General features: G+C 42.5%; 1 protein-coding gene across 1 annotated transcript in view; it reads left to right on the forward strand.

Moving 5' to 3' along the window:
- The window catches only part of MTMR7 (myotubularin related protein 7), a 117,129-nt gene that overhangs the window by 54,753 nt on the left and 40,808 nt on the right, over positions 1-21,568 (forward strand). Inside the window, exon 8 of the mRNA XM_082262025.1 lies at positions 19,201-19,310. Coding sequence (XP_082118151.1) covers positions 19,201-19,310 — 110 coding nt within the window. The remainder of the gene's footprint in view (positions 1-19,200; positions 19,311-21,568) is intronic.

The raw sequence follows: 21,568 nt of genomic DNA on the forward strand, positions 1-21,568 counted from the left end.
TCTCCTGCTACGGGCATTTACGGGCAGGAGAAAAGTGCCCTGATTTTACGGGCTGTCCGTAAATCTACGGGCGGTTGGCAACACTGTTATAGGGGGATGAGGATGAGAGGGAGTAGTGTACTAGGAATGTTTCATTGGGGTGCCTGGTGTGATGAGGATGATAGGGGGGTAGGTGGTTTGCAAGGTTGCAGTAGGGTGCCAGGTGTGATGAGGATGACAGGGGGGGGTGTTAGCAAGATCTCAGTGAGTTGTCAGGTGTGATGAGGATGACCGGGGATGGGGTGTTAGTAAGGTATTAGTGGGTTGCCAGGTGTGATGAAGATGAGAATGATGGGGTTGGGTGTTAGTGAGGTATCAGTGGGTTGCCAGGTGTGATGAGGAGGATGACAGGGGTTGGGGTATTAGCAAAGTATCAGTGGGTTGCCAGTTGCGATGAGGATGATAGGGGTGGGGTGTTGGCAAGGTATCAGTGGGTTGCCAGGTGTGATGAAGATGAGGAGGAAGATGAAAGGAGGTGGGGTGTTAGCATGGTATCAGTGGGTTGCCAGGTGCGATGAGGATGACTGGGGGTGGGGTGTTAGTAAGGTATCAGTGTGTTGCCAGGTGTGATGCAGATGAGGACAGGGGGTGGGGTGTTAGCAAGGTTGCAGTGGGTTGCCAGGTGTGATGAGGATGACTGGTTGGGGTGTTAGTTGCCAGGTTGGATGAGGATGACAGGAGAGAGAGAAAAAGAGAAAAGGCAGAGAGAGAGAGGGATCATTCACAAATAAAAAAAAAAATAATAAATAAAAACAAAAAACACCATCTGTATTTATGAATTGGGAAATAAATGTATTTTAAAAAGTTTAGAAATATCTATGACCTCAATATGCATGTCTGCAGGCTGTAACTGGTGCTGTTGAGAAGTAAAAAAAAAAACTGCAAAAACACACTTGTACATATCTCCTTTATGGAATCACTGGCTCATGAAATCCACTTGAGCCTGTGTCCTCATGCTTTTATGGGAGGCGGATAATCAATCAAGATGTGACATCCCACCCATTGTGTTTTTTTTTTTTTTAAGTTACTGGGTATAAAGGAGGAGGGAGGGACTGGGCTGTCATTTAGGATCTGTATAATCTGTAGTAATGCCCACATGTGTGATAATACCATGCGACCTGAATAGCAAAGGTAAAACCAGGAATTGTTCTCTCCAGCAATAGAGACCAAAATGAGCATGTGCAGCTGTACTACACTTAGTGTCCTATCTGGAGTTGTGCAGAGTGAATGTGTAGGAGGGGGTAGGATCTGTGCATACAGGATCACACAGCCTTTTTACACAATGCAGAGGATTAATCACTTAAGTTACACAGTGAGTATAACGAGCATGCTATTCTGTATCTACAGACAGATTGTACTGTTGTGGGTTTAGTAACACTTTAAAGTTGTTCTGGTCTGAGATTATAATGACTTTCTCAAATAGATTTCCTTAAAAGGTTGCTAGGGGTTCCTTGAGCAATTTCTGGCTCCCAGAAAAGAACCACTGACATTAATTATCTTTTTAACTATCTGTATGTGGGACATTCTTCCCACTTAGCACCAATGTAAGGGCCATACTTTCCACTGAATACCAATGTAATTTTTCCCACTAATTATTAGTAAGAGGTGCCTTCTCCCACTGACCACTGGTGTAAATGTGTTCTTTACCCAATGACCATCACTCTAAGGGGGAACTTCTTCGCTGACTACCAATGTATGGGGTATTTCACTGACCACCAGTGTAAAGGAGTACTACAGTGATCATCACTCTAAAGGGGGGGGGGGCGCCATTATCACAACTGACTACCAATGTAGGGGGTATTTCACTGACCACCAGTGTAACGGGGCACTACACTGACTGAAATTCAAGAAAGCATTTTACCAACCACCATTGTAAGAGGGCATTTTGACCACCATTGTAAGGGAGTACAGGCATACCCCGTTTTACATACACTCACTTTACGTACACTCGCGAGTACGGACACAGCTTGGCATGGCACTACTCCCGGTTTTTAACATTGGCGTCTACAGGAAATCTTGGTAAGCTTGGTATGGCACTGCTCCGTAACTGTACGTAACAGGGACACCAAACTTGGGGAGCACCGAGAGGGGATCCAGGACTACAACATATCCTATTTTGTGGCCGGCCAGCTTACCTAGGTAATCTATCATGTCATAGTCCTGGGTCCCCTTAACGTGCTCCCCAAGTTTGGTGTCCTTGTCACTTATGGTTTGGGAGCAGTGCCATGTCAAGCTGACCAAGATTTCCTATAGAGCTTAGTGTATTTACGTGCATTGAGAAGTGAAAAAAGGTATTGCTTCACTTTAATTACATTTTCGTTTTCCATACATGCTCTGGTCCCATTGTGTACTTAAAAGTGGGGTATGCTTGTACTACCTTGACCACCAGTCCAAGGGAGCATTTCCCTAAGACCTGAAAGTTACTTTAGGCATGTTAACGTTTAGAAAGCTTTTATTACCATGTATTCCTCTTCACATCAAGCAGTTAAATGGAGTGGAGAAGGAGTAAGGTCAAGATGAATTTGCACAGGCAGTGGGTGGGTTGTCTGTCCATTAAAGTAAACCTGTTACTTAATTGACAAACCACTAATTCCCTTTATAGTAAACCTCTGTTTTGGGAGAAATTGGAAATCTGAAATTGTTGACTTTTTCTGAAAATGTTAGTTGTCTAGCTGTTGTTCAATGGTTTCATTACATTCTGAGTTACTAATCCAAAACAATGCCGATCAGTTAATTCAGATCAAAGTGAGAACTCTTTTATCTGATTACTTTTTCTAGGTAAATAACCTAAACTATTTGAAACAAAAGGGTGAGCATGATATCCATAGACCATAAAGATATGTAGTGCAGCTTAGATTTGTTGATCTAGGGCTTAGTGTGTCAAATTACTTTCCCAGTCCTCCATGACTTTCTTCCATCAAGGTTAGTAATGCAACCATTAATCCCTCCCTCATGCCAGGGTGCAAGGTGTAATCCTACACTATGATCTGTCCCTCCAGCCCAAACCCAATCGTTGTCACAAGCTTGTACACTTCACTTCCATAACCTCTCTAAAATTCGCCTCTTTTTAACTAATGAAACCACCAAGCTACTCATTCACTCCCTTGTTATCTCGCCTTGACTATTGCAACTCCTTTCTCTAAGGCCTACCTCTCCTCTTCAGTCTATCATGAATGCTGCTGCCAGACTCCTTTACCTTACCAACCATTCTGTGTCTGCCCCCCCTCTCCACCAATCCCTGGCTTCCCATCGCCAAGCCAATTAAATTCAAAATACTAACATACAAAGCCATTCACAACTCTGCCCTGAGCTACATCACCAATCTTGTCTCCAAATATCACCCAAACTGTCCTCTCCGCTCCTCTCAAGACCACCTTCTCTCTCAAGCTCCCTTGTCTCCTCCTCCCATGCTCGTCTCCAGGAGCTGGAGAGAGTCCAAAGAAGGGCAACTAAACTGATTAGGGGATTGGAGGACCTTAATTATGAAGAGCGTCTGCAATCGCTTGATTTATTCTCCCTGGAGAAGAGATGCCTGAGAGGGGACATGATAGCAATTTATAAAAAGGTAGTTTCTGTGGGAAGTATGGTGGCTTTCAAAAGACTCTTAGACTTGCATCTCAAGGATCAGAACATTCAGGGGTATGTGAGATGATTACGGCCACACACACCTACACAGGTTGAACTGGATGGACTATTGTCTTTATTCAACCTCCCCTACTATGTAACTATGTAACTTCTCCAGAGCCTCTCCAAGCCTCTGTAACTCAATCTGTCCGGCTATCTCCTACTCCGGCTGTCTTTAGGCGATCCCTGAAAACTCCTCTCTCCAGGGAAGTCTATCAAGCCTCCAACTAATGATTTATTACTTCCATCAGCTCATCCCCCTGCAGTTACCACCTTTAGTACCACTTACCCAACCCTATTAGACTGTAAGCTCCTTTGAGTAGGGCCCTTTTAACCCTCTTGAATTTTATTGTATTGTAACTGTACTGTCTGCCTTTTGATATTATAAAGCGCTGTGTAAACTGCTGGCGCTATAAAAATTCTGAATAATAATAAATTGTTAAACATGACCTGCTTCCCCCGAAGTATGATAACCCCAAATATCAATGAATAATGCAGTGAATAAACCCGTGTAAAAGAGAGAAGGTTCCTACGTTCGCCAGTGAATGGAAATAGTGGAAACAAGTAGTAGCAGATTCCTGAACAGTATAAAATGTTTCCACTTACAGGAACAGACATGAATTCCTTTTTTTTTTTTTTTTTTTTTTTTTTTTTTTTACTCTCGTGCTTTTCAGGTTAGAGGAGGTAGACCCCAGATCTCTCCATAAGAGGTCCTGCCGCTCATTATTTCTATCACAAGGCATTGTGATAGGTGTGTGTAAAAAAAAAAAAAAAAATGTAAAGCTCCGTTCTACCCTCGTGCTTGCATGCAGAAGTGAACGCATACGTAGGTTGAGCCCGCATATGTACGCCTTGTTGGCACCACATGTGGGGTATCCCCACGAACCCGAGTGAGAGCAATAATTCTAGCGCGAGACCTCCTCTGTAACTGTAAACTGGTAACATGTAAAAAGCTGTAAAAGTGTACAAGCTTTTGACCGCAATTGTCCTGGTTAAACTGCTGCGGTTAAAGTAGAACTATAGGCAACATTTTTTTTTCTTTGCATTTTGAATAGTGCGTGAGTGAGGGAGGGTTATAACCCCTGTTTGATTTTTTTTTTTCCGCCATCGATGTGCAATTGCAGAGATTTCCCTTCACTTCCTGTGTGAGAGAGCGATTCCCCCATCCGATTTGCATGGGGCAATCACTCTCACCGATTCCCTGTGTTCTGATAACAGGGAGACATCCCCCAATGTCCGAATACACTAATCCGCTCAGATGGCTTTAATCTGCGACAGTGATCGAATGGCATTTACCTGAAAAACTGTCCCCATAAATGGATCAAAAATCCCTGTTGAACCATGTAGGGCCAGCTTTACTCACATTTAAACGTATGCATACAGACAGGAGCCAACCTACCAGCATATCTTTGGAGTGTGGGAGGAAACTAGGTCATGTTACCAGTGGGGTACCTCAGGGATCTGTACTGGGACCAATTTTGTTTAATATCTTCATAAGTGATATTGCAAAAGGCCTCGATGGTAAGGTTTGTCTTTTTGCTGCTGACACAAAGATATGTAACAGGGTTGATGTTCCTGGAGGGAAACGCCAAATGGAAAAGGATTTAGGAAAACTAGAAGAATGGTCAGAACTCTGGCAACTGAAATTTAATGTGGATAAGTGCAAGATAATGCACCTGGGGCGTAAAAACCCAAGGGCAGAATATAGAATATTTGACACAGTCCTGACCTCAGCGTCATGGTTGGGATTTGAACCCTAGTGTTGTCAGGCAGCAGTGCTAACCACTACACCACTGTCCTTTACCCTAGGTTTACACTATGTCAGTTTCCTGGCAGCCACATGCATGTTGTCTTTGGCTTTTAGTAGCATTATAAGTGTTTCATGTTAGTGATAAAGTCAATTTTTCAGTATGACAGATCCTGTTTTCTCTAGCGCTCATTGACAGACGTAGTCCTCGGTGATACACCACCTTCGGGTTATGTTGCCTCCACAGGAGCAGGACTAGACAGGAAATTAAAAAAGCTCTGGCCACACCCTAGGGGCAGTCCCAGAGGGTATATCCTCTCTCTCTCTCTGCCTCAGCAAATCAGTTATTTTCTGTCTAGTTAGGAGTAAGGACCTAGATACCTTGCTGGGATCTTAGGTCCTGGCAAGAATTTTTTCTTAAAGGACGCAGCCTTGGACACTACTCCCTTATTAGGGCATGCATCTAAGTCAGCGGTGATCCTCAGACGTGTGCTGTGGTTAAAATGCTGGTCAGCTGACCTAGGTTCCAAAAAGACCTTGACTAATCTCCCTTTTCAGGGGAATCGTCTATTTGGGGCCAACCTAGATGAAATCATCAAGGATGCCACTGGGGGCAAGAGCACTTTTTTGCCACAGGCTGCTAAAGCTAAGGGACCTCGCAACAAGCGAGGACCTTTCTTTACCGCCCATAAAGGGCGCCCGGCTGGTACTAGCGGGAAAGGCAAGACTCCTCCAGGAGGGTTCAAGAAGGGCTGGTCGGACAAGCAAAGGACCAACCCAGCCAAACCCGAAGCAAAGGAGTACACAGCCTGAAGGTGCGCCCCCACCCGGTTTCAGGGTGGGGGGACGTTTTCACCGGTATTCAGGACATTAGATCAAGCATCAACCACTACTACTGGTGCGATTCTTCCCTTCCAACATTTAAGTACTACAGGAAGCGGTAGTTACCGTTCCCTGAATAGATCTTTTCCCTGAATAGATTAGTCCCGATACCTCACAGGAATCGGATCTGGTTGACCAGATAGGCCAAGTAGCCTCTAGTCGGGTGACTTCGGTCCCTGAGGTTCAACCAGAAAAGATCACCTTTCCTGATAACTATCAGGTATCTGATAAATGTGTGGGAACAGAAAACGACCAGACTTTCTCGGATGGTCGGGGCCAGATACCTCTAGGGACGCCTGGTTCAGATTCTATCAGCGCCAGTGGTCCTAGAAATTCTAGGCTGGCCTCCTCAAGCCGGCCTGGCCGACTTGGACATGTTAGTCGTAGACGTTCCGTGGGAACTTCGTCTCAGGGAGTGTCTGTGGTCTCAAGGACCAATTTACCATCATGCTTTACAGTCGCTGGGTTTAATGGCCTGGCCATTGAGACCCAAGTACTGAAGGACAGAGGTTTGTCTACTTCAGTCATTCCTACCCTTATTAAAGCAAGGAAAGCGACTTCCAGCAAAGTCTATTATCACACATGGAAGACTTATATTGCGTGGTGCGAATCTTTAGGATTTCCTCCACGTACCTATTCGGTGACTCGAATATTGGCCTTTTTGCAACAAGGGGTTGAGCAGAAGCTAGCCTTGAGCACCATCAAGGGTCAAGTTTCAGCATTAGCAATCTTCTTTAAGAAGCCTTTAGCTACCAAATCCTTGGTGCGGAATTTCATCCAGGGGGTGCGGCACCTGGCTCCTCCAGTCCGCGCGCCCTTACCGCCCTGGGATCTTAATTTGGTTTTGTCGGTTCTACAGAAACCTCCCTTTGAAAACATCAGGGAGATTCCCTTGCTTACTTTATCCCAGAAGGTGGCCTTCTTGGTGGCTATTACTTCTGCTCGCAGGGTGTCAGAACTGGCTGCATTATCATGCCAGTCCCCATACCTAGTGATTCATAGGGATAAGGTAGTACTTCATCCTAAGCCATCTTTTCTTCCTAAGGTGGTTTCAGATTTTCATCTGAATGAAGATATTGTACTACCTTCCTTGTGTCCTCAGCCCAAGCATCATCGGGAACATGCGTTGCATTCCTTAGATGTGGTTCGGGCAATCAGGGTATACCTGAAAGCTACGGAATCTTTCCGTAAGACGGATTCACTTTTTGTGATCACGGATGGCCCCAGAAAGGGTTTGCCTGCATCTGCCGCGACCATTGCCAAATGGATTAGACAAACGGTGGTACAGGCTTATTCTATTAAGGGTCAGAGTCCTCCGTTCCCTGTTAGGGCGAACACTCCACTCGAGCGCTCAGTACTTCCTGGGCCTTTCGCCATCAGGCGTCAGTGGTCCAGGTATGTAAGGCGGCCACCTGGTCGTCGGTACATACCTTTACAAAATTCTATAAAATTGATGTGACGGCATCGGCGGATGCCTCATTTGGCCGCAAGGTTTTGCAGGCCGCAATTTGAGGAGACCGGTGGTCTACCTCGAGGGTTTTTTTCTGTTTGAAAAAAAAAAAAATTTTTTTCTCTTTTTTTGTTGAGTCTCATCATTAAGGATGAGCATTGTAAACTTCTAGTTGGCACCGGTTGGGCCTTCTAGATTGGGATTTGATTTCATTTTCCCACCCCTCAGTTGTGATACTGCTCTGGGACGTCCCGAAGGTGGTGTATCACCGAGGACTACGTCTGTCAATGAGCGCTAGAGAAAAATGGATTTTTGTAAAATCTTACCGTAAAATCCTTTTCTCTTAGCTCATTGATAGACGTAGTCCCCGCCCCTCTGTTTTTTGAGTTGGGTTAAAATCTCTAAAGACTGCTTTTTCACATAACTGATTTGCTGAGGCAGAGAGAGAGAGGATATACCCTCTGGGACTGCCCCTAGGGTGTGGCCAGAGCTTTTTTAATTTCCTGTCTAGTCCTGCTCCTGTGGAGGCAACATAACCCGAAGGTGGTGTATCACCGAGGACTACGTCTGTCAATGAGCTAAGAGAAAAGGATTTTACGGTAAGATTTTACAAAAATCCATTTTTGTATACTTAGTGTCACTAAACCCACATCATAAAAAACTATCAAGGAATCCTGTATTACATGCTGTTAATACTCAGTCACTATGAGATTGGTTTACTGCATTCTGCAAAAACCTGGTTGGTCCTGTTCCTCTTTATTTCCACCCCAATCCATGTCCCCAATTCAGGTTGTGATTTTACAGCAAAGGTGGCAACTCTGCACATGCTTAGTTTTTAGTGAGATTCTATGTAGAGCATTTTCTCCCCATCACATATGAGCAGCCCATGTGAATATAGAGTCATACATGTGGGCTTATACACAGTGGTAAATGACAGGCCACTCCCTTCCTCCTCCTTCATGCCCACTAACTAGCTAAACACAATGGGGGAGGGATATTACATGTAGATTGATGGAGGAATCACCTCCCTCTTATTCTAAGACACAGGCTGGAGGAGCATGACACAGCCTGCGACTGATAAAAATCCATTTTTTATTCTCCCACAAAATAATAAAGATTTGTTTTCAAATATGAATTTGTATGAGCATTTAAAACAGTTTATTGATTTTATTTATTCTTACTCTTTATTCCAAAGGCTGTTTTTTTTTTTTTTTTGAACATGTGACCAGCAGCAGAGGATTAGAAGGCTGGGAAAGAGCTGGGTCATGTGACAACTGTATATATTGATTAGGAAAAAAGGTACTTAGATTTCTTATTAAAATAATTACAGTGCCATTATCCATATACAGAAATGGAAGGGACAATTTAAATTAAACAGTGTGTGTTTAGTATCAATTTAAGACCAGTACATGTACTGAAATGCAGCTGGTTCAGTTTCGCTGTGTGTACTGTCTGTCAAACAGAAGCTGGTCTGGCTTCTGATGAACGGTCATGCTAAACACCCCCCCCCCCCCCATTCCAGAAGAAAAAAAAATTCTATGGCATGAGAACATGGAAACCTCACGCAGATAATGTCCTGGGATTCAAACATAGGTTCACTTCTTTTTTTTTTTTATTTTTTTTTCTATTTATTTTTTTTATTAATAGATTATATTATGCCGGTTGTATCCACATTGCTTTTGGGTTGAGATGATTTTCTTGAGCCTCATTTCAGGGCATTGTTAGTGAGTGCTGTATGTCGAATGTCTGAGCTTGTAGTGTGTAGTTGTTTTCAGGCTAGTAAGAAATCCAAGACGTTCAGGTAACTCGATCTGGGCGAAGAGTGACACCAGCAGGACTGCGCCACTAATTTTAGAACGACGTGCGTCACTAACCTTTGGCGTGTCAGATAAACAGGTCACAATAGTTCACTTTCATTTTGGATCTTAAGTCTGACCGCAGATAGTACATGAATGAAATACCTTCATAAAGGGTGTCCAATCTTTCCAAACACATCAAAGTCATTTTAGTTTGTATAGAACTGCCGAAGATCAGAAGTTTTCCTTTCATTGGTAAGAATGAATACACAGAAAGGTGTCCCTAGATGACCATTATCTGATTTTTGCAGATGCTACTTGCCAGCCATCCAATTTCCTTGATCTGCATAATTGTTCCAGGTTAGTGGCTCAGAATGTATTCAAGCCCGGAAAGGAGGACAGCCAGGCAAACAGCTTTATTAGAAAGAGACCAGAAGTGGCAGCACTTATATTAACGAGATAGAGAGGATCATGACATCTGTGTGCAGTTACATTCCTCCGCAGACCTCTCCCAGGTGAATTTGCTTCTTTCACCTACCTGCTGCCCCCCCCCCCCCCCGAAGAGAATAAAGGGACTCTTTCATGAGAAAAGTATGGGGCCATTGTCCAAGAAAAGACCCATAAGCCACACATCATGAAGCAGATCCATATGCATGAAGTGAGATGAATGGCAGCCTCAGTCTGGACTCCAGCCAGGCCACGCCTCCAACGTATTTCGCTCCGCTCCTTGGAACCGAATTATGGGGATGGATTACTGGGCCTTTTTTTGAAAATGCTAGCTGCCTGTGTTTGGCTTTAATACAGATAAGTGTCAGAAAATTGTCAGAATTACTTACAGCCAGGGACCTCGTATTCCCAAAGGAGGGATCGGCAATGACCAGCTCTGTAATTTTTTTTTCATGACCGAATTGCTTTAGGCAGGTTTGTTGTGAACACAAATCTTAGCATGCATGTTTGTGGCTTTCTCAATAGTGATGTGTGAAATGGTCTAGATTAACCACTTGCTGACCAACATACTGTACATATTAAAATGTTTTGTCCGCAAGTGGTTAGAACAGGAAGCCATGATCCTGGTACCATTGTTATGAATTTTTTGTTTTAGCCGGCAATCGACGTTGTAGCTGCTTACTCACTTTTATCGAGCCGCCAAGGATGCTTTTGGTTTCAGAGTTGTCATTCTGTGGCTGTTACAGCAAGGGAAGCAGATAATTGAGCACAATCTGTGCTTGGTTCGTTGCTTTGGATGGCAAGGGAGACATCAGGGGTCGAAGAGACCCCTGATGTCTCCATAAAGAGTACCGGTCACCTGCCCAAAGCTTATTACTAGGGGGCTTGTTCGCCCCCTTGTTTGGTTAAATAAAAAAAATGTTAAGTGGAATATATTTTTTAAAAGTAAATTTTAGGAGTGCCCTCCCACATACATGCAAATGCCTGTCGGTCTGGAACACATATGTAAATGTGGATTGCACCGTACATGTGAGGTATTAAAACGCCGGAGTGAGAGCAATAGTTTGAATGCCCTAATACACAATTAACTCTAAACTGATAAATTGTAAAGGCTTTTAAAATGTCACTTTGGAGAGTGGTTTTCTTGGTTCTCAGAGTCAATACACGGATAGCATCGGCTTCCGCCTCCAGAGTGGCGGCCAGCGGCAGTTCTAATAATTACAGGGAAATGATCCCTAGGTCCCGGGGAGGCACTTCACGATCTGAGTAGCTTTTTTATTATGCGTTATGTTTTTAAAAAATATGTTTTTCGTGATGGTTCCCCCTCTGCTTTATACACATATTGAGCGCCAACTGGTCTGTGTAAAAAGAAACCGCATTAAGGACACCTAGTCATGCACAGAGGAGCTTTGGAAAGCTTTCTTGTAATCTCCTTTGGCATAAGACAAGAGGTCAACTACATTTGGTGAGCCTGGACCCATTGGGGTTGGGGCACAGCGCACATGGAGTCAATTGATATGTAATGGCACTTCACGGTCACTTTAAGAGCACTGGTATCGATTATTGAAGCGGTAGTAAACCGCAGGCGGTTAAAAAGAAAAAAAAAAATTCCCTACAAAGTAGTGTCATAATGTGCTAGTATGCATCGCACAATATGAGAAACTTACCTTAGAACGCAGCCCTCCAGTGCCGCGCTGTTGCTGCTGAGAGGGTGGACATTTTCTCCCGGTCTTCCTTTACGGGTTCGTGGCCTCTGGCTACATGAGTGGCCGGTGACGCGATGACGTCACTCCCGCGCATGTTCACGGGAGACTCTATTTATGGCATGGGTTCTGAAGGTCTGGCTTGCAGTGCATTTAGAGCTGCATGCACTCTGAATATCTCCTTTAGACACCTACCTGTAGGTATTCACAGTACCTACAGGTAAGCCACCTTATAGGCTTACTTGTAGGTACAAGTGGTGTAACAGAGTTTACTACGACTTTTAAAGGATGTGATTAGTCTATACATTCATTTTTTCCGATCCGAAGTTTGCACTTGCTTATTACAATTGACGTTTTTGTTTGAATGTTTAATGAATATTATTTTCATCGAGTGCACTTTAATTTAGGATCTGGCAGTTTTTAGTAAACTTTACTTGAATGTATTTGTATCAAACAATTTTATTTAATACCTGTTTACTATTTATTTAGATTCTTTAAGTTTTTGGATATAGCTAGCACACTCTATACCATTTGTCTCTTATTCAGTAAAAATTACCTTTCTCCATGGTCCCTCAAAGCCCCTCTCTTTGCTGATCTCCAAATAGTTATGTCACCAACCCTCTCATTCATGTCATCACGTACAATGTAGGACTAGTGGTCACTACTGGTCCTTCATGATACATGATGTACCCACCCACAGTCTGGGACTGGAGAGACAAGAACCCATAATACTTTGTAAAGTCCTTCCTATGAATACTCTTGAAACAAGCCTTATATTCCACATCATTTTTGTCATTTTATAAAATGCCCAGGGTTCTCCTTTAAACCATGTATTTAGCGGTTTGCCTGGACTTCTGCATTAATTAGGTTTTCCTGGAGTTTACTTTAATGTAAGCCTGCATTCACTAGATATTAGCAGTTAGTTATGGATATATAAGCAGTATTAGTAAAATTATATTTGTAACATTGCATGATATAGCAATACTCAAACAATGAGCTGAGCATAAAACATGTTGAAATCGTTTTACTTCCTCCAGCTCTGTCCATAATAATTTCCCACTAGAAGATCATTGCTTCCCATAAAGCTGCATGCAGCTGCTGGGCTCTGTACAGTATGATATCAGTCCTGTGATATGTCAGATATTCTCCCCTCCTTTTAACTTTAATGTCCTAGAATGAAGCAAGCAATCTGCAGGAGGTCAAACCATGAATCATCATTTCATTTTTCTCCATACTTCTGAAGTCCTTCCACAGCGTGTTGCTTTCCCTTTAGCGGAAGCTTTAAATTTAGGATGTCACAGTGATGTATTGTTACTTCTTTTTATGTTATGTGAATATTTCATTTCCGAGGAGCACAGGCTTCCATGCCCTTGTAATATAATTCTCTGAAAGAAACGTTCTGCATCTAAAAATATTCCAAAGATAATATACAATTACAGTGGTTATACCTGGAATTTACTGCTCGGGACTTCCGGCTTCCTGACAATTGTGTTTTGACCTTGTATGAAAACAGTCGTGTGACTTTGATTTAGCGTCTTTGACCTTGGGGTCTCTGCGAAGGGTTCTGGATGATGAAGAAGAAATTCTCTATAGACTTAGGTCTGATGGTTCACATGGAGTTTGGTTCTCCTTATTGAAATGCAAAAAAAAAAAAGGAAAGCAGGGGCCTCAGCTGCTAGCGTGCTCATACTCCTAGTAAAAAGCATGGCTTTTATACGGGACATATACATTTCTTTATGAATATATAAGTGCATCTTTGCTTTTGGTTTAGTCTCTAGTTCTATTTCTTCTTTAGCCTGGCAGTGACAATGCGACTTCTTTTTTGCTTCCAATGCCTTTCCTGTAGGCATTTCCTATGCGTACACTCGTTGTTTTACATCATTTCATACTTATAAAGTATTCTGGATTCATAGAAGTTTAGATTTATTTAATACAGTTCTTTATATAGCACCAACAATTTACATTGCACTTTACATACAGTATGTTGTACATTCACATCAGTTCTTGCCTTCAAGCAACTAAAAGTCTAAGGTCCCTATCTCATATGCATACATACATACATGCATACACATACTAGGGCTGGCTTGGACAGGAGCAAAATAACCCACCAGTATGTCTTTGGAGTACATAGAGGCTGGAATGCCAATCAATGAGCCTAGTGCTGAATAAATACACATAACTGCTCCGTAACCATATTCTGCTGCAGTGTAGGAGCTAACACTGATAATTAGCTTGGAAAATAAAATCCAGTGTTCACCCTGGTCCCATTACACCTCTGTTCATTCAGTTACAACTTTTTAGCAGCCACCTTTAATATTAAAGGAGTTGTAAAGTCAGGAGGTTTTAGAATGCTTTACGATAAAAAGCCTTCTGTATGCAACAGCCCCCCTAATACTTAACTAAACCCATCTCTATCCAGCAATGTCCCTTGGCCCTCCGGGACACTCTCTCCCAATTGGCTGAGACACATCAGTGACTCCATTGGCTCCCATAGCTATCAAAGTCAGTTAGCCAATCAGGAGAGACATGGGCAGGGCCGACCAGCAGCTCCGTGTCTGAATAGACACACAGAGCAGCAGCTCAGCTCGGGTGCCCCCATAGCAAGCTACTTGCTGTGGGGGCACTCAACAGGAGGGAGGGGCCAGGAGCACCAGCCAAAGACCTGAGAAGAGGAGAATCTGGGCAAAACCACTGCACAGAGGAGGTAAGTATAACATGTTTTTTTTTTTTTTTTTAGAAAAATAACAGACTTTACAATCACTTTCTTTTCCTAAATTGCTAGTCTTTTGACCTTTTTCTGTTACATAGTTGTCATAAATATAACCTTCTCTTCAGCAAAGGGATTACATGCTACAGTATAAAATTATATATGATGGGTTCAGGAAATGGTAAGTAAAAAGTAATTTTGTTCATAATAAATCACACAGTATATTATGCAAATCGGAAACTATGGTATGTTTTATTTAAAAACATTCATTTTTACTCAGTCAAGGGATGCAGCTTACAAATGTACTTGTCAAGTGCTTTTAGCATATTGTGACCCACACCTAGAGTGGTACTTAGTGAACTCTGCCATTTGTAAAGGGTACAGACTTTAGCCAAGACTGTACTATCCTAGACTGTAGTGCTAAGCATCAGTAATGTACTAAATCCTGATCTGATCGGTAGGTGGCAAAATAGTGATAATGACTATCAAATATGAAGACAATCCATAAATAAAAATGGGGATTTGGTCCCACCATATGGCCATATCGTGCTCAAGCCCACCAGTACGTCAAAGTACCCCATTGTCAGTGGGTCCTACACTATCCATAAAAAAGGACGAATCCAGCCTCTTTAACCCTTGGAGACAACACTCCTTGCTGGGAGAGATGTGCTAATGCACAACAAGGGACTCCTCCTATATCTACTTGATAGTGGACCCTGATAGAGTACAGGGTTGTGTGTGTGTGTGGGGGGAGGGGTGGGGTGCTCAAACTCAGAAGTCTGGTCAGACCGAATACATAATAAACAAGCAAAAAGTTGGGGGAGCAAACCCTGAACATGTATATCTAAAGCCGGTGCAGCTATGAACCAAGCGACATGCATATTAAAAAAGAATAGCACACACATGCAAAAGAAATGACTATCAAATATGAAGACAATCCAATGTACTCTATTAGTGTCCACTATCAAGTAGATATAGGAGGAGTCCCTTGTAGTGCATTAGCACATCTCTCCCAGCAAGGAGTGTTGTCTCCAATGGTTAGAGAAGCTGGATTCATCCTTTTTTATGGATAGTGTAGGACCCACTGACAATGGGCTACTTTGATGTAGTGGTGGGCTTGAGCACGATATGGCCATATGGTGGGACCAAATCCCCATTTTTATTTATGGATTGTTTTCATATTTGATAGTCATTTCTTTTGCATGTGTGTGCTATTCTTTTTTAATATGCATGTCGCTTGGTTCGTAGCTGCACCAGCTTTAGAAATACATGTTCAGGGTTTGCTCCCCCAACTTTTTGCTTGTTTAAAATAGTGATAATAACTTACTGCTTGCCGTCATCCCATCTACACTCATTTCCAGCACATACTGCCTGCTGCCACACCTTCTACATTCTTCTCCAGCACATACTACCTGCCATCATAGCCTCTACACTCCTCAGCAATCTACTCTACTCATACCCTCTACACTCCTCAGAATCTACACTCCTGCTGTCATAACCTATATGCTCCTCTCCAGCACGTACTAGCTGTCTTCATAACCTATACGCACCTCTCCAGCACATACTAGCTGTCTTCATAACCTATGCGCACCTCTCCAGCACATATTAGCTGCTGTCATACCTAGGATTAATGTCTGGAGACTGGCTAAGCCACTCCAGGACCTGAATGTCCTTCTCCTTGAGACACTTTTTTTGTTGTCTTGGTGGTATGTTTTTGGATCATTGTCATGCTGGAAGACCCATTCATGACCCATCTTATGTGTTCTGGCTAAGGGAAGAAGGTTCTCATCCAAGATCTTACAAAACATGGGACCCACCTTGGGGCCCTTTAATGCGGCAAAGTCGGCCTGTACCTTTAGCAGAGAAACAGCCCCAAAGCATAATGTTTCCACCTCCATGCTTGACTGTAGGGATGGTGTTCTTGGGGTCATAGCCAGCATTTTTCTTCCTCCAAACACGGCGAGTCGAGTGAATACCAAAGAGCTCAATTTTGGTCTCATCTGACCACAGCACTTTCTCCCAATCCTTCTCTGAATCATTTAGATGTTCGTTTGCAAACTTCAGACAGGCCTGTACATGTGCCTTCTTGAGGAGGGCACCTTGCAGGCACTTCAGGATTTCAATCTATAGCGGCGTATTGTGTTACCAATAGTTTGATTGGTGACTGTGGTCCCAACTGCCTTGAGATCGTTCACAAGCTCCTCCTGTGTAGTTCTGGGCTGATCCCTCATTTTTCTCATCATTCCTACCCCATGAGGTGAAATCTTGCATGGAGCTCCAGACTGAGGGTGATAATTGGTTATTTTGTACTTCTTCCATTTGCGAATAATCGTTTCAACAGTGGTCTCCTCCTTAACAAGCTTCTTGCTGATGATCCTGTAGCCCATTCCAGCCTTGTGCAGGTCTACAGTCTTGTTCCTGATGTCCTTTGACAGCTCTTTGGTCTTGCCCATGATGAGACACAGTTGTCGTTAGAAATCCCTTCTTAAATTGAAAGGACTACATGATCACATACTGTAGCCAGTCTGTAGGAGCCAGACTGTAGCCAGTCTGTAGGAGCCAGAATTATTATTGGTTGGTAGGGGATCAAATACTTATTTTACTCACTAAACTGCAATTAATAGCATTTGTATTGTTTTTTTTTTCTGGATTTTGGTTGATATTCCTTCTCTATCACTTAAAATACACCTATGATAAAAAAATGATAGACTCTTCATTTCTTTGTAAGTGGGCAAACTTACAAAATCTGCAGGGGATCAAATAAAACATTTCTCCACTGTATGCAAGTACAGATGCCCTTGTGGTGCATTTTCACCTAAAATGCACAAAGTTTATTGGTAAACAAATAAGCTTGATTTATATTGCATTTCTTTAGATGCCCAGCAGTGGGAAAACTGAAAACTTGCTATCTGGAAGACAATGTGTTTTTTTTTTTTTTTTTTTTCTTTCTACTTGTAATTCACAATCATTTCCCATTAGTACATCCTTGTTTCATAGAAATCCGGATAAAGAAATTGTAACACTATTTATTTTAAGCTGGTCTTGTGAATTGTCAACGTCAAAGCTTTTTTAACGTAACTTGTCCTAGAACAAGGTGACCACACAGTAGGAGGGGATGCTTGCCATTTCCATTTAACCTAAATATCTTTCAGATGTCGGCTTTTCACAGCATGATGCTTTCCGTTTTGGATACATTGTGCAGAGGCTTTACGTTTAATACGCTAGTTGTATATTGTCACTTTTTTAGGTTTCTGTCTGTAATTGTCTCATTCCCAGAAACCACTACATCCGTGTTATCCATTCTTGGTAAAACTGCCAGGAGTTTTCCAGATCTAATGTTGTTCTAAGAAAATTACTTAGTCCTACAAGGAGACATCCGCATCCGGACCGGTTGAAAAATGACTGGGCAGAGACATAATTTACTATCCCTAGGTGTCAATATTTGATACATGTAGATTACTACTACAGCCTGCTTCTTGTACTTTTGCTAGTTTGTACACTGCTCTCTGATTTCTGTCTAGTTAACCTGTATAAGGACAGTAGAATCTGAATGCTTGCTTATGTATCAGTTAAGGGTAATCCTAAACCTGCTAATACATGGAGTGAATGCCTTTCCTTCAACCATGGGTTACAGGAAAGCTCGATTCCCCCATCAACACAGTTAGTGTTCATAGGGCGATCCCTCCTACTGGGCCAATGTCTTCTCCCAGCTGGGGAGGGTAGGGGAAGCTGTCCCCGCCAGTGGTTTTTCCTAGCAGCTGCTAGTGATAATTGCAGGTAAAACCTGGCATGCTGGTTGTACCCACGCTGATCAATCAACTTGGTACATTCAGTCTGCCCACATAGGAACCGGCCAACATTCAAACCGTGTATGGCCTGCCTAAATCTAGTCCGCAGCCACATAGTTTTACGTTTCCTTTGTATGAATGAACTGGTTAATCGGGAATGAAGATTAACCATGGTTGGAAGTTGTGGGTACAAGAGGTGGAGTAGTTCTTGTTTTGCCAAATCTAGAAGCATTTTTTTTTTCAGTATATTGGGTAAGGACCCCTTTACATATTCGCTAGGATAGGGGGGTTGTATGTGGCAGTTTAGTGGCACCTCAAAACTCAACCAAATCCCACTTTTCCTCCTGTTACAGTTGAAATGCAAAAGGACACAGTTCCATTTTGGTATCAGACACACTTTTTGAGAGGAAGATCCCATGGGTAAAGGTTAGGTATCTAAAGTGGATGTCTTTTAAAAGCTTACCAAGAAAGAGGCCCCAAAGGTGGATTACTTTTTTTTTTTTGTGAAGATTGTTAATTATTTATAATATGAATTGATAATAATAATTATGGTGTGTGTGTGTGTTTCTTTGTGTGTTTGTTTTTTCCCATGTTCAGCAGCACTCAGACTTGGAGATAAAGGAGCAGCATTAGGAGGCTCACAACATGCCGACAAAAGGAGAGAGCAGAGAGGGGACCCAATCAGTCAGTTGCTGCTCTTTCACTTTACAATAGAATGCTGATTACAGGAGACAGGGAGGTTACCAATCTGTTTTGTTGCACTGCTGAATAAAGTCCGGTCACTAGGCTGCCTGTGTTTCAGAATCTCAGAACTGGATGGACAATACACATTTTTTGAATAGCAAAACAGCTCACATCTATGCATTTCATCTGTGCCTTCACATTAGCTGTCTATTTGGAAGAGTGCTTGAATACATCATCTTCCTAGGAGGATATATCACACCTAGAACTGTTTGTAAGGATAATAGGTTTTTACACAGCATTTGTTTTACTTATTCTGAATTGTTGCAATTGCAGTATGTGAACTTCGATCGCCATCTATGGGTGAATTCCTGTGGGGTCTGGAATCATCTGGGTGGTTAAAGCACATCAAGACCATACTGGATGCAGGCATCTTCATTGCCAAGGTAATGTTCCTGCATCTCATTTTCATAAATTAGTTGGCCGTAAAATGCATTGCCTCCAGGTTCTATTTGATATCTGAATTCTCTCCAGGTTCTATTTGATATCTGAATTCAATGTCCAGACTGTACTTATTTCACAGATTTCACCATTTTTCAAGCCCTAATCAAGTGTGCCCTTTTGGAATCACTGAATAGCGTTTTGCTCTTTTTAAATATGATAATAAAAATTTGGATACACACAATTGGTATGTCACTTTCCTCCTTAAAACTGAGGGGAGCTGAGCCATGGCTCCTGTTTTCCATAGAGCTGCCTAAATGAAGTCCTTACACCAGACAAGACACCCAATCGGGGTCCAACTCAAATCAAAAGATTCACTGCTTCACCATCCTCATACCAATTTCGTTAGGAAACATGGCAAGAAACAGGCAAAGTTTTAAGACAAAAACGATTTCCCTTAGAGAGAAGCCGAAAGGTTACATTAGCCCATTATTCGTAGTGGTTGGTTTGGAAAAGGGACATTGATGATGGAATCCCAAAACTTTAACAAAGTGCCGCCACAATTACATTATTTTGTTGTTTTTAATGTTTCATGGCAGCATTCTTAGGTCAATGGCCTTAAAGTGATTGTATAGATTGTTTGTTTGCTATTTTAACAAAAAAACAATGTTATACTTACCTGCTCTTTGCAATGGTGTTGCACAGAGTAGCCTGAACCTCCTCTTCTGAGGTCCCCACCACAGGCAATCAATGCTTCTCCTTTTTTCTGCCCCCCCATAGCAAGCCTAGAAAAACGGACAGGCGGACCTGATCGGTTCGATCGTGTGAAAGGGGCCTTACAAACCAGTAAGAAAAGGGTTCCCAGAGCACCAATTTTCGGAAGGTGGTAAAGGATAGTTGACCGCAACTAAAAACGAATGCTTTAGTGAGTGGGTAGGCGATGTTCACTGTATTTTAGCTCAACCATTTTGATTTAAAAGTTAACAAAGTAGGACATTTAGGCCTTATGCATGTTGGAATTTTTTGCTCTCCCTCCTAGACTTCTTTCCTCCTGGCAGCAGTATTTTGGTAGAAAAACGCTTAATGTGTGCAACTCATTTAGGCACGTCAATTGCTTGGGCATTCGTTTTTTTGGGCAGCATAATAATTTTGTCTACCCATTGAAATGAATTAAGGTTGAAGCGCTAAAGCTATCGGTAAAGTGCGCAAGCATTTTTCTGTCAAATTGTCGCTGCTCCTGGATGCACTGGCAGTGGACTTTTTTTCTGCTTCTAAATGCCCCTACCTCTAAACTCCTATGTGTGCATGGACACATAGGCTAACATGCAGAGGAGTGCGGCCATCTTTTTGGTTGGAAACTTCTGTAACCCTGTTACCACACGTTTTTTTTATACCTGGACCCATGTGAGTGTGTTTTTTAAATTTTAATAAAATGCAATTTTACGAGCTTACTATACCACAAGAGGGCTTTATTTCTCCCTTTGAGATATATCCATTGGGCATCCATTGTTTTGTGCCATCTGATTATCCCAGAGGTAGGGTTCTAAGCAGAGTCCGATAGCTGGTGGATTGGGTCTGTCTGTAAACCAGGCTTGGAACATAACTTCGTTTTTTAAAGTGAACATTTCCTACAATGGCGTGTACTACTCCCTTCATAGAACAGCACAAACCGGCTCTAACCAGAATAGAAAGAGAAGTGGGAGGCCACAGTGCACAACTAAGCAAGAGGACAAATACGTTAGAGTCTCTAGTTTGAGAAATAGACACCTCACAGGTCCTCAACTGGCAGATTCATTAAATGGTACCCGCAAAACGCCAGTCTCAACGTCCACAGTGAAGAGGTGATTCCGGGATGCTGGCCTTCTAGGCAGAGTGGAAAAGAAAAAGCATATCTGAGACTGGCCAATAATAGGAAAAGATTAAGATGGGCAAAAGAACACAGGCATTGGACAGAGGAAGATTGGAAAAAAAGTGTTATGGATAGACGAATCTTAAGTTTGAGGGTGTTTGGATCACACAGAAGAACATGTATGAGATGCAGAACAAGTGAACAGACGCTGGAGGAGTGCCGGGTACCATCTGTCGAGCATGGTGGAGGTAACGTGATGGTCTGGGGCTGCTTTGGTGCTGGTAAAGTGGAGATTTGTACAAGGTAAAAGGGATTTTGAATAAGGAAGGCTATCCATTCAATTTTGCAATGCCATGCCATACCCTGTGGACAGTGCTTGATTGGAGTCAATTTCCTCCTACAACAGGACAATTA

This window comes from Pelophylax lessonae, assembly GCF_965119305.1.
Source record: "Pelophylax lessonae genome assembly, chromosome: 1".
In the NCBI taxonomy this organism is placed as follows: domain Eukaryota; kingdom Metazoa; phylum Chordata; class Amphibia; order Anura; family Ranidae; genus Pelophylax; species Pelophylax lessonae.